Source organism: Sarcophilus harrisii, chromosome 6 (assembly GCF_902635505.1).
Source record: "Sarcophilus harrisii chromosome 6, mSarHar1.11, whole genome shotgun sequence".
Classification (NCBI taxonomy): Eukaryota; Metazoa; Chordata; class Mammalia; order Dasyuromorphia; family Dasyuridae; genus Sarcophilus; species Sarcophilus harrisii.
The window spans coordinates 178601472-178614392 of NC_045431.1; the positions used below are offsets into that span (position 1 = coordinate 178601472).

Here is a 12921-nt window from a genome sequence, read left to right on the forward strand (position 1 = left end):
AATTGAAGCTTTCTTATTTCCTTACTGATGAAGTAAAAATGAGTTAGAAATTTGGCATGTTTGTGTAAAGCTAGTTCTGAATCCTCATTCTTTAGTCTAGGAATCAGGGGTAGAGATGTAATCCAACTAAGGTTCCATATGTAGCTGTGTGTAGTGGAGAAAGACCTGGATATAAGTAGAAGACCCAGATTCATATTCAGATCTTGCCCCTTTCCTATCCTCATCTGTATAAGAGGAAGAATTCCATTGACCAACAGTATCCTTCATCCCACACAGCTACAGTGAATAGGAAATCATGAAGCATCTTTGGGATAAAACAGTGATTACAGATGAATAAGGGGAAGATTACCAACTTCTTTGACAAGAAGACAATCATATACTCTTCTACCCTCAGTAATTTAAGAGTCTTTGTGATACCCCAGAATGAGAGTTAGAAAGGGATGATACGGGTCACCTCTGGATGTTCCAAGGACCTTAACAAATGCTTATCTGCACAGTTTGGGAGTGATTTATCTGAGGTCATTCAATAATCTAGGGCTGGAAAGAAACCTGAAGTTAGATCTAAATCTCCTGATTTCTATTTCTTTGCCCTCTTGACTTTTCTATCAGGAAATAAGTCACTTTACTTCCTGGCATTTTAAGACTTCAACAGTAAAAGGCCCTGTAGGGATGAGGATGGGAAGCTTTAGATCATTATATGCTATTTTATATCACAGAATGTTTCTGTATTCCTTTTATTGCCCTTTTAACCAAGTCAACAAAGGTTATCGGATCATGGGTCTAAGGCTAGAAGGGATCTAATCCCTTCTTTTTAAAGATGAGAAAACTGAAACACAGAGAGAGATGCTAGAGGGATAGAGAGCAATAAATAGATGGACAGACTGACTGATAGAAACAGAGACATGCAGACACACAGAAGCATTTAATGAGAATTTTCAGGAGCATCAACTCTCAAGAAAATGCTTAGCTCCAAAGCAAATGTATAGACCTAGGATAATTCAGAGCCTATCAGGCCCATGATTCATTGTGGAAAATATCTAGCTCAGCACAACTTACAAAATTCTAGAAATGTAGTCCCATATAAGGAATATTAAATTCTCAATGAAAACCCTCAAACCTAAATCTTGGCATTTCTCTGGACAAGAGGATACCATTGATTAATTATAAATACATGTCTTAGGTCCAGTGTGGTCTGCCACATACAAGCATGGAAAGCCCAAGGGGAGCTCCATGAGCCCCATTCTCATCCCAGCCAAAGACTAGGAGGAAGACAGAGAGAAAACAGTGCTCTCTAATCAGCAGGGGTGGGGGGAAAGTAGTATTCACAGAGCAGATCCAGAAAACTCTTGCTCCTTTGTCTACCAGGCAGAGGAGAGGGTAGAAAAAAGCTAATATGCTAAGGTTCTCATGGTCACATAGGGGGAAAGAGACCAAGGTCAAGAGAAGGACCTCAGAAGACCTATATCTGGGACTACTAATAGTCAGGACAGGTCACAAGCTACTTCTTGTTAAGATCCAGACCAGCTCTGAAGCAAAATTTTTGCTCCACCATTCTAAGCCTTGTAGATATGGGTCAGAGGGTAGAGGATATTCCCTCTTTTTCAAGAAAGGGACCAATATGGAAATGAGATCCTTCTCCATTCCTGATAGAAAGTTGCTTTTTCAAAATTTGTTTGGGAGAAATCATTCATTCTTAAGAATTTTTGTGCTATCTGCAGCTGAGAGAAGGAAAGGAGTTATTCTATCCTTTCTCTTCCCCTTATTTCAAATAGCTAAATATCATTAGAGTCAATTATTATTATGGTACTGACCAGAGTAACTGAATAGGTGGGTTCATCACAACAGCAAGGAATGGAACAAAGATTTATTTAGCATTTATGATGTGCAAGGCACTGTGTTAAGAATTTAACAAATATGACCAACTCTGTAAGGCAAGTGCTATTATTTTCCCCATTTTATAATTGAGGAAACTGAGGCAAATAGAAGTAAAATGCCTTGCTCAAGGTCCCACAAACTGAAAATGTCTGAAGCTGAATTTGAAATCAAGTCTTCATGACAAGAGGAGCAATCTATATTGTCTAGAAGATAGAACACATGAATGGGAATGGTGGGGTTTATAGTGGTAGGAAATAAAAGTGGATGAAAGGTGGATCCAGTTAGTAGAAGACCTCAAATGTTTAGATGAGTTAATTATAACAATAATAAAAAGCTTTAAGATTACAAAATACTTTATATAAATTTTATATAAATTTTATCATCTGATCCTCCAAACAACTCTAGTAAATAGGACCTTTATTACCTCCATTTTACAAGAAAAAACTGAAGTAGAAAGCAATAAAGTGGCCTGGTAAATGGCTGAGGCAGGGTTCAAACTCAGGGCTTCCTGACTTTAACCAATCTTCTAGCCATGATACCAATTAGATGCCTCAGTCTTTTATTCAGTGAGTAAGGTGCAGGCAAAGAATAGGACCTGGAAAGGTTCTGGCATATTCCAGGAGGGAGAAATGACTTATCAGTTGGGAGAACGGCTGCCCTTTCTCTTCAGGATTAGGGCTAGTATGTGTCTGATCACCAGTCATTATCAGCAGTTATCATCTCTTTCTTTCAAGGCCCTCCTGGACCAAAAGGTGAACAAGGAGACAGAGGCTTCAAAGGAGATGTAGGTGCTCCTGGTATCATTGGCCCAAGAGGTACGTGAATATAGCATGTAAGGAAACTGAGGTCCAGGGAGCTGAAATGATTTTCAAAAAGCAAAAGAGGGATTCAAATGCAAATCTTATAACTACAGATTTATTGGTATTTCAATGGCCCTAAGCTGATGTGGTTTTGGAGCAGAGTTGGCAAAGCATGTGAGCATGTGTATACATATATATGCATATGTTTACAATATATTTATATGTAGATTTTTAGGGGAAGACATGCTCTGGGAAAATCCAAACCACTCTGAATGAGTATTAAAGGGATCATATCAACATCCATTAGAGTGACTCAGGATTCAGTTTAATAGACAATTTTTTTTCAGTACCTGCTGAAGGTAATAGGTCAGTTATTGGGAGATTCAAAGATAACAGCAATACACATCCCACACTCAAGGAGCTTACATTCAAAGAGGATCATGGAAATAATGAGCACAGAAGTTCTCAGGGGTCTCCCAAATTCCCCATCAGAGTTTTTTATGCTTCATTGCACTTAGGGGTAATTCAGACCAACTCAGGTCTGCTTCTTAACTCAGCACAGCGCCAGCTGGTTTGGGGAGAGTGTGGAAAATTGATTGAAATCTCCATAGCTTACAACAGCTCCAGTTTCACATCTCTGGCTGCTGGACATCTCCAACTGGATGTCTCTTAGGTATCTCAAAGTCAGCATATTCCCCCAAAACTTATTGTCTTTCCCCCTAAAACTATCCTTGCTCCTATTTTTCTCGTTTCTGTTAAGGGAAGCACCATTCTCTTAGTTTCCTGAGTTCTTGCCTTTGGAGCCATTCTCAGTTCTCTCTTTTCACCTTCCATATCCAGTTATTGTCAAGTGTTAGTAATTCTGCCTCTTCTACACCTTTCTCCTTCTCTCCACTCACAGAGATTCCACTCTGGGGCAGGTTGCCAACCTCCTTTCACCTAGACTACAGCAATAGTCTCTTATCTGTTCCCCCTGCCTCTAATATTTCCATTCTCCATTGTATCTTCCAAATCCCTGGGAAATTAAAATTCCTAAAGCACAGGTGTGGCCACATCAATCTTCTATTTGAGTAGCTCCCTACTGCTTTTACAATAAAGCAAATGTGTCTGCCTGGCATTTAAATCCCATCAATTTCTGGCTCCAACATATCTTACTAGACTAATTATAAATTATTCTCCATTATGCACTCTATACCAGACAAACTAGCCTCTTTAGCTCCCAGTGGTTTTTTATCAAGCTCTTCTCCAAGAGCATCTCCAGTGCCAGACTTTCCTGAACGGAGGCAATACCCTCACATTTGGGACCTTCTTCAGGGCAGGCAAGATAACCCTCGCATCCTAATTAGTCTCTTGGGCAGGGATCTGTTTGCTCCTACTTCCTGTGCTATGGGCCTCCTCAGGTCTCCCAGGCCACAAAATCACCACCATATGAAGGAAAAGAGGTATAATCACCTTCTTCCCTCACTGGCCCTCTTCCTCCTCTCATAGTCTGTCTGGACTCATTTCTCAATGCTTCCCATGCTCCCATTCCCTTATATTCACTTCATCCTAATCATTCTGAACACTTTCTTATGAATATACAAACTCCACTTCCCATACCTAGCTGCCACTCACTTATTCCTATTAATCTCAACCTTGTACCCAGCCCCAATCTCTGTCCATGTCCCACTGCTGGTCTTCTTTTGAACTGTGCCCTTTGGTATACCTGCTACACAATTAACATTTCCTTTCATTTTAAACTTTCTTTCAGACTTTTTTCATCTCCTACCCTTTCTGAGACATGGTTACGCCCTAATGATATGGCATCTCTTACCACCCTTTCCATTACCAGGTATACCTGGTCATAACCCTGACTCACTGGTCACTGGCATAGTTAGAATACCACCTTGTCTTTCATTGCTACTTCCAAATATTCCCTCTACCAGTTTCACAAAATAATCTCTCCTTCTTTTAAAGACTCATCCTGTCACCCAATCCAGGTCTTGATGGCTATTATCTACTGACCTTCAGGATATTCTTCTTTCTTCCTCAAAGAATTCAAGGTCAGATTCATAACCATTATACAAATTGTTCTGCTATTTCTGTTCATTTCATTTGGTTCATCTAAGTCCTCCAAGATCCTTCTAAATCTATGCATTATGTCATATCCTATGGTGCAAGAAAATCCCATTTTACTCATTCATCATTATTTGTTCAGCTCTTCCCCAATTCAAGAGAATGCTGTTTAGTTTCTAGTTCTTTTCTGTAACAAAATGTGTATATGTATTTTTTGATATATAGTTCTTTCACATCTATTCTTGGAGTATCATTTCTTTGGAATATCATCCTATTAGTGGGAATGATATATCAAAGGGAATAGACAGCAAATTTTTGGATATAGTTCTAAACTGCTTTCCAGGAATGATTGGATCACTTCTCAGGTCCACCAACAATGTACTGTATTAATATATCTGTTTTCCAATACTCCTTCCAACAATAACCTTTTCTATCATCTTTGCCAATCATTCAATTAATATGTATCAATTATTAACTAACATTTATTATTCCTACTCTGTCAGGCACTGGGATACAAAGAGGGACAAAAAATAATTTTTGCCTTGGAGGAACTCACAGACTAATGAGAGAAGACAGCATATAAAAGGAAGCTGCAAAGGGGTGGTAGTGGTAGCAGGGGTGACAGTGGAGAATATGTGGTACAGGGGCATGATAAAGTCCAGAGGAATATACTTAGATGGAAAAACACTATGAGGTGAAACTATAGACTTGCTTTAATTTGTATCTCTATGATAATTATTTTGAAAACTATCTGTTCATATCCTCTGATACCTTTACAATTTTTTTTTACTAATTCCTTATATGTCTTGGATATTAGACCTTTATAAAAAATAAATACTGAAAGAAATTTTCCCAGTTAATTTTCTCTTCTAATTTTAACTCCATTGATTGTGTTTGTGCCAAAATTTTTCAACTTTATGTAACCAAAATTGTCTACTTAATCTCCTAGAATCCTCTCTATTATTTATTTACTCTTTTTAAAGGCTTTTCCTTGATCAATGTATTTGACCAGCCCAGGTTTCGTCAGGAAAACAATTTTTAAAAAATGAACAATATGCCTGATTTTCCTAGTATTCAGCTTTAAAAGTCAATAAATGGGGCTATGATGTCTAGAAATATCATCAGGGATCTGGTGGGTGAGAGGTCTTAGTTATGTTGCCAACTGAAAAATATCATCCAAAAAAGTTTTGCTGTTACTCTGCATTCTACAGACCTCCAGAGCATTTCTGGAATCTCTTAGTAATTATGAAGGTTTTTTTTTCCTTTTCTTAGGCTTAAATTTCTCTTTCTGAAACATGAGTCCAAGGAGAACAAGTTATTCAGTGAAACACTGTGCATCCAGGAGCAATGTCCACAGAGTCTAGAAAGATGATTGGAACCCCAGGGTTATGCACTTGATTCCTTTCCATTTGTACCTATAGTTATTGTGTAGCAGTTGAACCTTCTATCTGCATGATATTTTAGCCAAGGTGATGATGCTCTGTTCTTTAGAAAGATATGACCTTCTCACCTCATTCCCCAGGTTAGCGAGTTGCCATGGTGTGCTTTGATCTCTGCAGGACAGAATGCTGATCTCGGGTCATTTTCTTTTTATTCCTTGAATTCTTCAGGTTTTCCAGGTCTAAAGGGTGACAGGGGAATGATGGGCCCCCAAGGAAACAAAGGAAATCCTGGAATCCCAGGGATCAATGGAAGACAAGGTACCATTATTGTGCTACCACTACACAGAAACACAAGGAACATAATGTGGAAGTTGGGATGGGGGGAAAAATGAGGGGAGTAGAAGGAAGGAGAGAAACAATAACTGGAGTGTTGGTTTGGGCACAAATCAGGGTTAGGATACTGGTCAGTAACCCTGGTACTAGTTGTATTCTAGAAAAGGGCTTTTTAAAAAATATGCATTATTTTATTTTTCCAAATTCATGCAAAGATTGTTTTCAACATTCATCTTTGCAAAATCTTGTGTTCCAAATTTTTTCTCCGCTCTTCCTCTTTCCCTCCTTTCTAAGATAGCAATCTGGTATAGGTTAAACACATGCAATTCTTCTTAATGTATTTCCATATTTGTCATGCTACACAAGAAAAGTCAAATAAAAAGGGGAAAATATGAGAAAGGAAAAACAAACAACTGCAAAAAAGGTGAAAATACTATTATATATATATATACATATATATATATTCATTAGAGAAGGGCTTGTTAAACTTTTTCCACTTGCAACCTTTTTACTCAGGGTATATATAGGTATATAAAATGGGTGTACAGATCAATCATTTACTGACAATAAATCATAACTTCATGACTCCCACATTTAATTTTGCAACCCCATAGAGGATTGTGATCCAAAGTTTAAGAAACTTTGTTCTATAACACAAAATTTCTAAGGGCTCTCCTTACCTTATACCTCTGAGAGATTTGGGGAGTAGATGTGGTAAAGATTATTATCTCCATTTTCCTGATGAGGATACTGAGGCTGCAAATGCAAAACAGTTCTCCTGAGGTCACAGAGCCTTTATATTAATGAAGACTTAGATCACCTTAGAAGGAAGTTAGGAGGCTTAATGGATGGAGCACTGGTCCTGGTCAGATCCAACTTCAAACACTAGCTGTGTGATCCTGAGGGGGTCATTAAGCTCTATTTGTCTTAATCTACTGGAGAAGGAAATGGCAAACCCACTCTAGTATCTTTGCCAAGAAAACTCCCTTAGACAGTATGGTCTAGGGTCATGAAGAATTGGACATGCCTGAACAACAAAAGCATCTTTACTTTGAGATCTCTGACTCAATTCCCTTTGAAATACACGGAGCTTGCTGTCCAGTATCCCCCTACGTGATAGGTTCTCTAGCCTTGCTTTTTACATCTTTTTATGAAATTGCTCTTAAAACCAATAAGACCACCACCACCACCAAGAGTCTTTCCCCTTATCTCTTTCAGCTTTCATCTTTTTATCTGAGATCCTTTTTGGACCCTGATTATGAATATCAGTTAGCTTTCTCTCCCAGTCTTGAGTCCATGGTAATCAGAGCCATCCTGAATGTAGTGCTTTAAGGTCTACAAAACACTTTCCATGTAATATCTTCTTTGATCCTCATAATATCCATGTAAGGCATATGCTATGAATTTAGAAAACTCAGAGTTGAAAAAACTGCAGTTCATAGAATTTATATGACTTGTCCAGGGTCATATAACAAGGAAGTATCTGAGGCAGGATTTAATCACAAACCTTCCTAATTCTGTCTACTCTACCACCTAAAGACCTAGTCATTTGCAAATCAGCTAAACTACTTAGGCTTTTCCCCAAATTTTTGACATGAATCCTTAAAAACCAGGACCAAGGACAAGATCCCAGAAACATCTCGTATCATTTGGCACTCTGCATTAGGACTGCTCCAGATCATTCCACTGATCTCTTCTGCCCACATTCCCTTCTTGTCTCCAGTGAGATATTGGGAAATGGAAAAGATGAGTTCTTCCAAAAATCCATCATTGGATGAGCCTAACTCTCCATTAACAGTAGAATCTGTTTCTCCAAGCACTTTTATATCATATCATCAAACTTTAAACCAAAAGGAATTTTTAAGTTCCAGCTCCTCTAAAGCAGAGAGGTAAAGTTTTTTTTTCCCCTAAAGTCACACAGGAAGTAGGTAGTAAAGTTAAGATTCAAATTTAGAGGCTTCTAGGTAGCTCAGTAGATAGAAGACTGGACCCCATAAGAATCAGAAAAACCTGAGTTTGACAGTTGCATGACCATGGCAATTATTCACTCAGCCTTATCCATCCTCAATTTCCCCATCTATAAAATAAAAAGTTACACATAGTGATCTCTAAGATGACTTTCATCTCTAAATCTATGATTCCATAATTTGAACCCATATCCTCTGACTCAAAAATTAGTTGACTAAACTGTTTTTTCAAGGAGACTTTCTGCACCAGACAGAGCAAGGGAATAATGGGGTAAGGACACATGAGGTTGAAGTTGCCTTTTAGCTTTCTTCAATTAGTCAAGGATATGAACAAAGTGGAGAAAAGAGCACTGATTTTTGAGTCAGAAGATCTGACTCAGGGAATGCCCTCTTGAAATTGAAATCATCTTCCAGATAGAAATCTGGAGGCAGGGATACTTTCAAAAGAATAATTGTGTTGCTGATAACAACAACAACAACATCAACATTTATATCATGCTTTAAAATTTGCAAAGTTCTTTCTTTTTATTATCTCCTCTGATCCTCATAACAAACCAGGAAGATAAATTTTATTATTATTATTACTCACATTCTACTCACATGAGGAGATTGAGATAGGCACAGGGAAAGTGACTTGCCTGGGGTCACATTAGTAAGTGTCTGAAGGCAGATTTGAACTCAAATTTTCTTTAGTCTAGGCCCAATATTCTACTCACTGCCCTATCTAGCAGCCCAATCCATAAAATAACAGCAGAATTCACATACAGAAGCTTAAGGTTTGTAAAATCTTTTATAAGCATGATCATGACAACCTTAGGAGATCAATATCACAGCTATTGGCCCCATTTTATAGACAACCTGAGGCCCGAGGGGACCTTAACCAAGGGGTTAAGTGACTTGCTTGAATCATCGAGCTTCTTCCAAGTCCAGACCCCAGCCCAAATGCCACGCTGCTTCTCTAACATTAAATATGTCTAGATAGAATGTTTGAGAAGCAGAAGGCAGGGTAAAGGCTGGGACTCTGGTCCCATCTTTAGCCAGGAGGTAAATCACAGGAAGACAGAAGGATGGCCTAGTGGTATTAGAAATCCATATTTTCTGGCTCCTCAGCTGTCCCCACTTCAGAGAAGCTTGGAGGGTCTGCTGTTGATTAGAATCTCTCTGGTGGGGTTGAGTACCTTCCCATTTTTATAGTCCCACCCCACTCACCACTGCTGTACCTCTAAAGCAAATATGAATTTCTTTTAAAGGTTTTCCTGGACAGAAAGGGCAAAAAGGAGAAAAGGGAGAGCGAAGATACTATTGTAAGTATCTGTGAGAGTCTGTCTCTGGGTTGGGTTTGCTCACTGCAGTCATCTCTGACTTAGGCTGAGTCATGATGATGATTTTACAGAAATTCTCCCCAGCCTCCATCATTGAACCTCTCAGTTCAGCTCCACCTGGCTCAACTATATCAGCCAGCATTTTCTAAAGTAAAATGGAGCAACTGAAACAAACCTAAGGCATGAAGTAAATTGACTTAGCTTGAATGGAAAGTGTCCATTTATACTTTATTTTAAAATTCAGTTCCTAGAAATGTTCCCTCAAAGTTTCTTATAGAACATGAGGAAACAATGTTGGTTCTTTCCATTGAGGGGAGTATGAGTTCCCCAATGGGACTCTGAAGCCTTTACCCTCCCACTTTTTAGTTCCCGGCTTCCAGATGAATATTGACCAAGAAAGCAGGACTTTCCCAGACCAAAAGAGGAAAAAGAAAGTTTTTCCACTGTTTCCCAGGTCAGCCATCCTAGACCATAGAAGAAGGATTTCATTCAGGTGCAGAAATTACTCTTCAGATGCCACCTTTGGACAACAAGAGGAATTCTTCCTTGTACATTGGGTTATTTGTCCCTTATACACTTTAAGTGCTTAACAAAGCCCTAGCCCAGTGGTTCTCAAAGTATGGTCTAGAGAATTCTGGGGATCTCTGAAACCCTTTTAGAGGGTCTACAAATTAAAAAACAGTTTTTATTTCCAATATGGTAAATGTTTATAAATATAATCCAGATAAACAAAAATTCTTTGGAGAGATCCTCAATAATTTTTAATAGGATAAAGATACTGAAAACAAAAGTTTGAGAACCACTGCCCTAAGGCTGTCCTATAAATGTGATGAGAGATTGAAGAAAAAAGGAAGCAATGACTGAGCTCCGTCAATAATAAGAAGAAGAATCAAACTGAGGTAGACAGAATCCCATAGCTAGTAAATGTCTGAGGCTACATTTGAATCCTGGTTTTCCTGTCTCCAGAACCAGTTTTCTCCACTATGTCCACTGTTTTCTTATGGAATTTGAATATGGCCCTAGGATCCTTTAAAAGTGGAAGGAACTACCCCCCACCTCAGGGATGAGAATCTAGTTCAGACCAGTTATTTTTGGGCCAAGGACACAGAGACTCAGCCAGAGAGCTTGTCATTGGCTGAGGTCCACAGATTTAGGAAGCAAGCTAAGGGCTGGAATTCCATACTTCTCCCTCTGCACACACTATACATCAGGGTTCCTGGATGCCCTTAAATCACATCCACTGGAAAGGGGAGATGTTGTGTTGGTAGCATTTGATGGCACAAAAAAAGCTTTCCAGTTTTGCTTTGGAGGCAGGAGAATACATGATACATTCTACAAGATATACTTTTCCCCATTATCAGGAGACCAAGGCTTGACAACTAGCAACCACTTCTCCAATGTGGATACCTGTCTGACAACATATGGCTCTGAATTCGAGATGCTTCTTCCTGCTTCCATGTTGATCCCATCAGTCAGATGGGCCAGATCAAGCTCCAACTCTGACTTGTGCAGTCACTGCTTCCAGATAGCTCAGATCACATGATCCTTAGCATGGGACTGTGCCTCTGCCTCTCATTCCCCAGCCCCCCTTATCCTTTACTTCTTGCAAGGTTTGACCTTGGCCATTTTAATTACTGATTCCCAGTATCCCTTCCCCCCACTCCAGCTCTAATCATCGGCTTCCTGATCCAGCTTTACATATACACCTGGAATCCGCCCCCTGCACTATCCCAGTGCCACCTTGAGCTGCTTTTGTCTGCTAGAGACTGCTGCCATTCTCTTATACTGACACAAAAAGGCATGGCCACTGTTGTATCAACATACTTTGAAAACAATAAAAATTGCATGTCATTAAAATAGTTTCATACTCTAAAATCATCTCAATTTAATAGTTTAAAGAAAAACAGAAAAGAAGACCTTGAAAACAATGTCCTGAAAGGAAAAGGAATATTTGACCCTAAACTGTGGGATCTATTTCAAAATTTTAAATGAACATTAATATGTCCTTATATGATTTCATAAGTGGGTACTGACATTTGTTTTCTGAAATGTACAAACATAACACAAAAGATCACGAAATTTTCTTCATTAGAGATGCTTTTCACTTTTGATAGTTTTCTTACCAATTAGTCTTCTGAAAACAAGAGTCAAAGGGGTTTGTGTACTAGAGGAAGGGAGGATGAATCTCTACAGAAAGGCATTGAACTACTTTTGGTTGGTTTGATATTAACAAAAGAAAAGGGGACTTAGTGTCTTTCCACTATATGTGTTTACATGGCACAGGACCTCCCAGCAATGGGCAAACAACAAATGCAAGTCTAATGATTTATATGGGCATAAGTAACATGACCAGAAACAACTGCAGATTCTTTTTGGAACATAGCCAAAAAAACTGGAAAGAAATTGGAAACTTTAGATGTTGTTTTCTTTAGTGTTAGTATTACTGGCTCTGGAAGTAAATTCTGTACTAGCAAAGGCAGTGTATTATGATTATCAAATCATTTAAAAAGAACAAAAATATTCTCTTAGTCCAAATATTTCAAGGAAAAAAAAAACATACAGTGATCAAAATTATGTTGACCATTTGCTTTGTGATATTTCCTTTTGCTGAGATCAAAGCTACTTGAGAAAGTAAGATTCAAATTGGACATACTGAGTACATAGGAAGAATAAGGGAGAAGTTGGCAGGAAAGTCATAATAAAAGAAATGTAGAGGAGGGCGAGGGGAGAAGAAGAGTAGGAGAAGAAGGAAGAAAGGAAGAGAGGGAGGAATGAAGAAAGGCAGGAAGGCATTAAGGCAGGAAGGCATTAAGGCAGGAAGGCAGGAAGGAAGGAAGGAAGGAAGGAAGGAAGGAAGGAAGGAAGGAAGGAAGGAGAATAAACTGTTGTGTGTGAACTATATCTATCCCATAAGCAAGAAATTTCATTAAAGAAAGACAAAAGACATAGACACACATATGACTAGAGAGTTCTTTAATTTGCCTGTTTGCTGTATATTGGCCTTGAAGAATTTGGGGAGGGGGAGAATGTTGAGAGAAGATGGAATGCTTCACAGTCATACATTATAATTCTCAGTCTCTGGATTGCAGTCCTTCCTCCTATGCCTAGTTGTTTGAAAAAAGATTCAGATTAACAATCCAAAATGGATTAGAGTAAAAAGAGACTAACCCAAAACCAAACAGAGACC

The 12921-nt window shown here is 38.7% G+C and overlaps 1 protein-coding gene across 1 annotated transcript in view; it reads left to right on the plus strand.

Moving 5' to 3' along the window:
* Nucleotides 1-12921, plus strand: part of MSR1 (macrophage scavenger receptor 1) — a 75193-nt gene that overhangs the window by 33031 nt on the left and 29241 nt on the right. The window contains exons 6-8 of the mRNA XM_003772828.3: nucleotides 2610-2690; nucleotides 6341-6430; nucleotides 9663-9716. Coding sequence (XP_003772876.1) covers nucleotides 2610-2690; nucleotides 6341-6430; nucleotides 9663-9716 — 225 coding nt within the window. The remainder of the gene's footprint in view (nucleotides 1-2609; nucleotides 2691-6340; nucleotides 6431-9662; nucleotides 9717-12921) is intronic.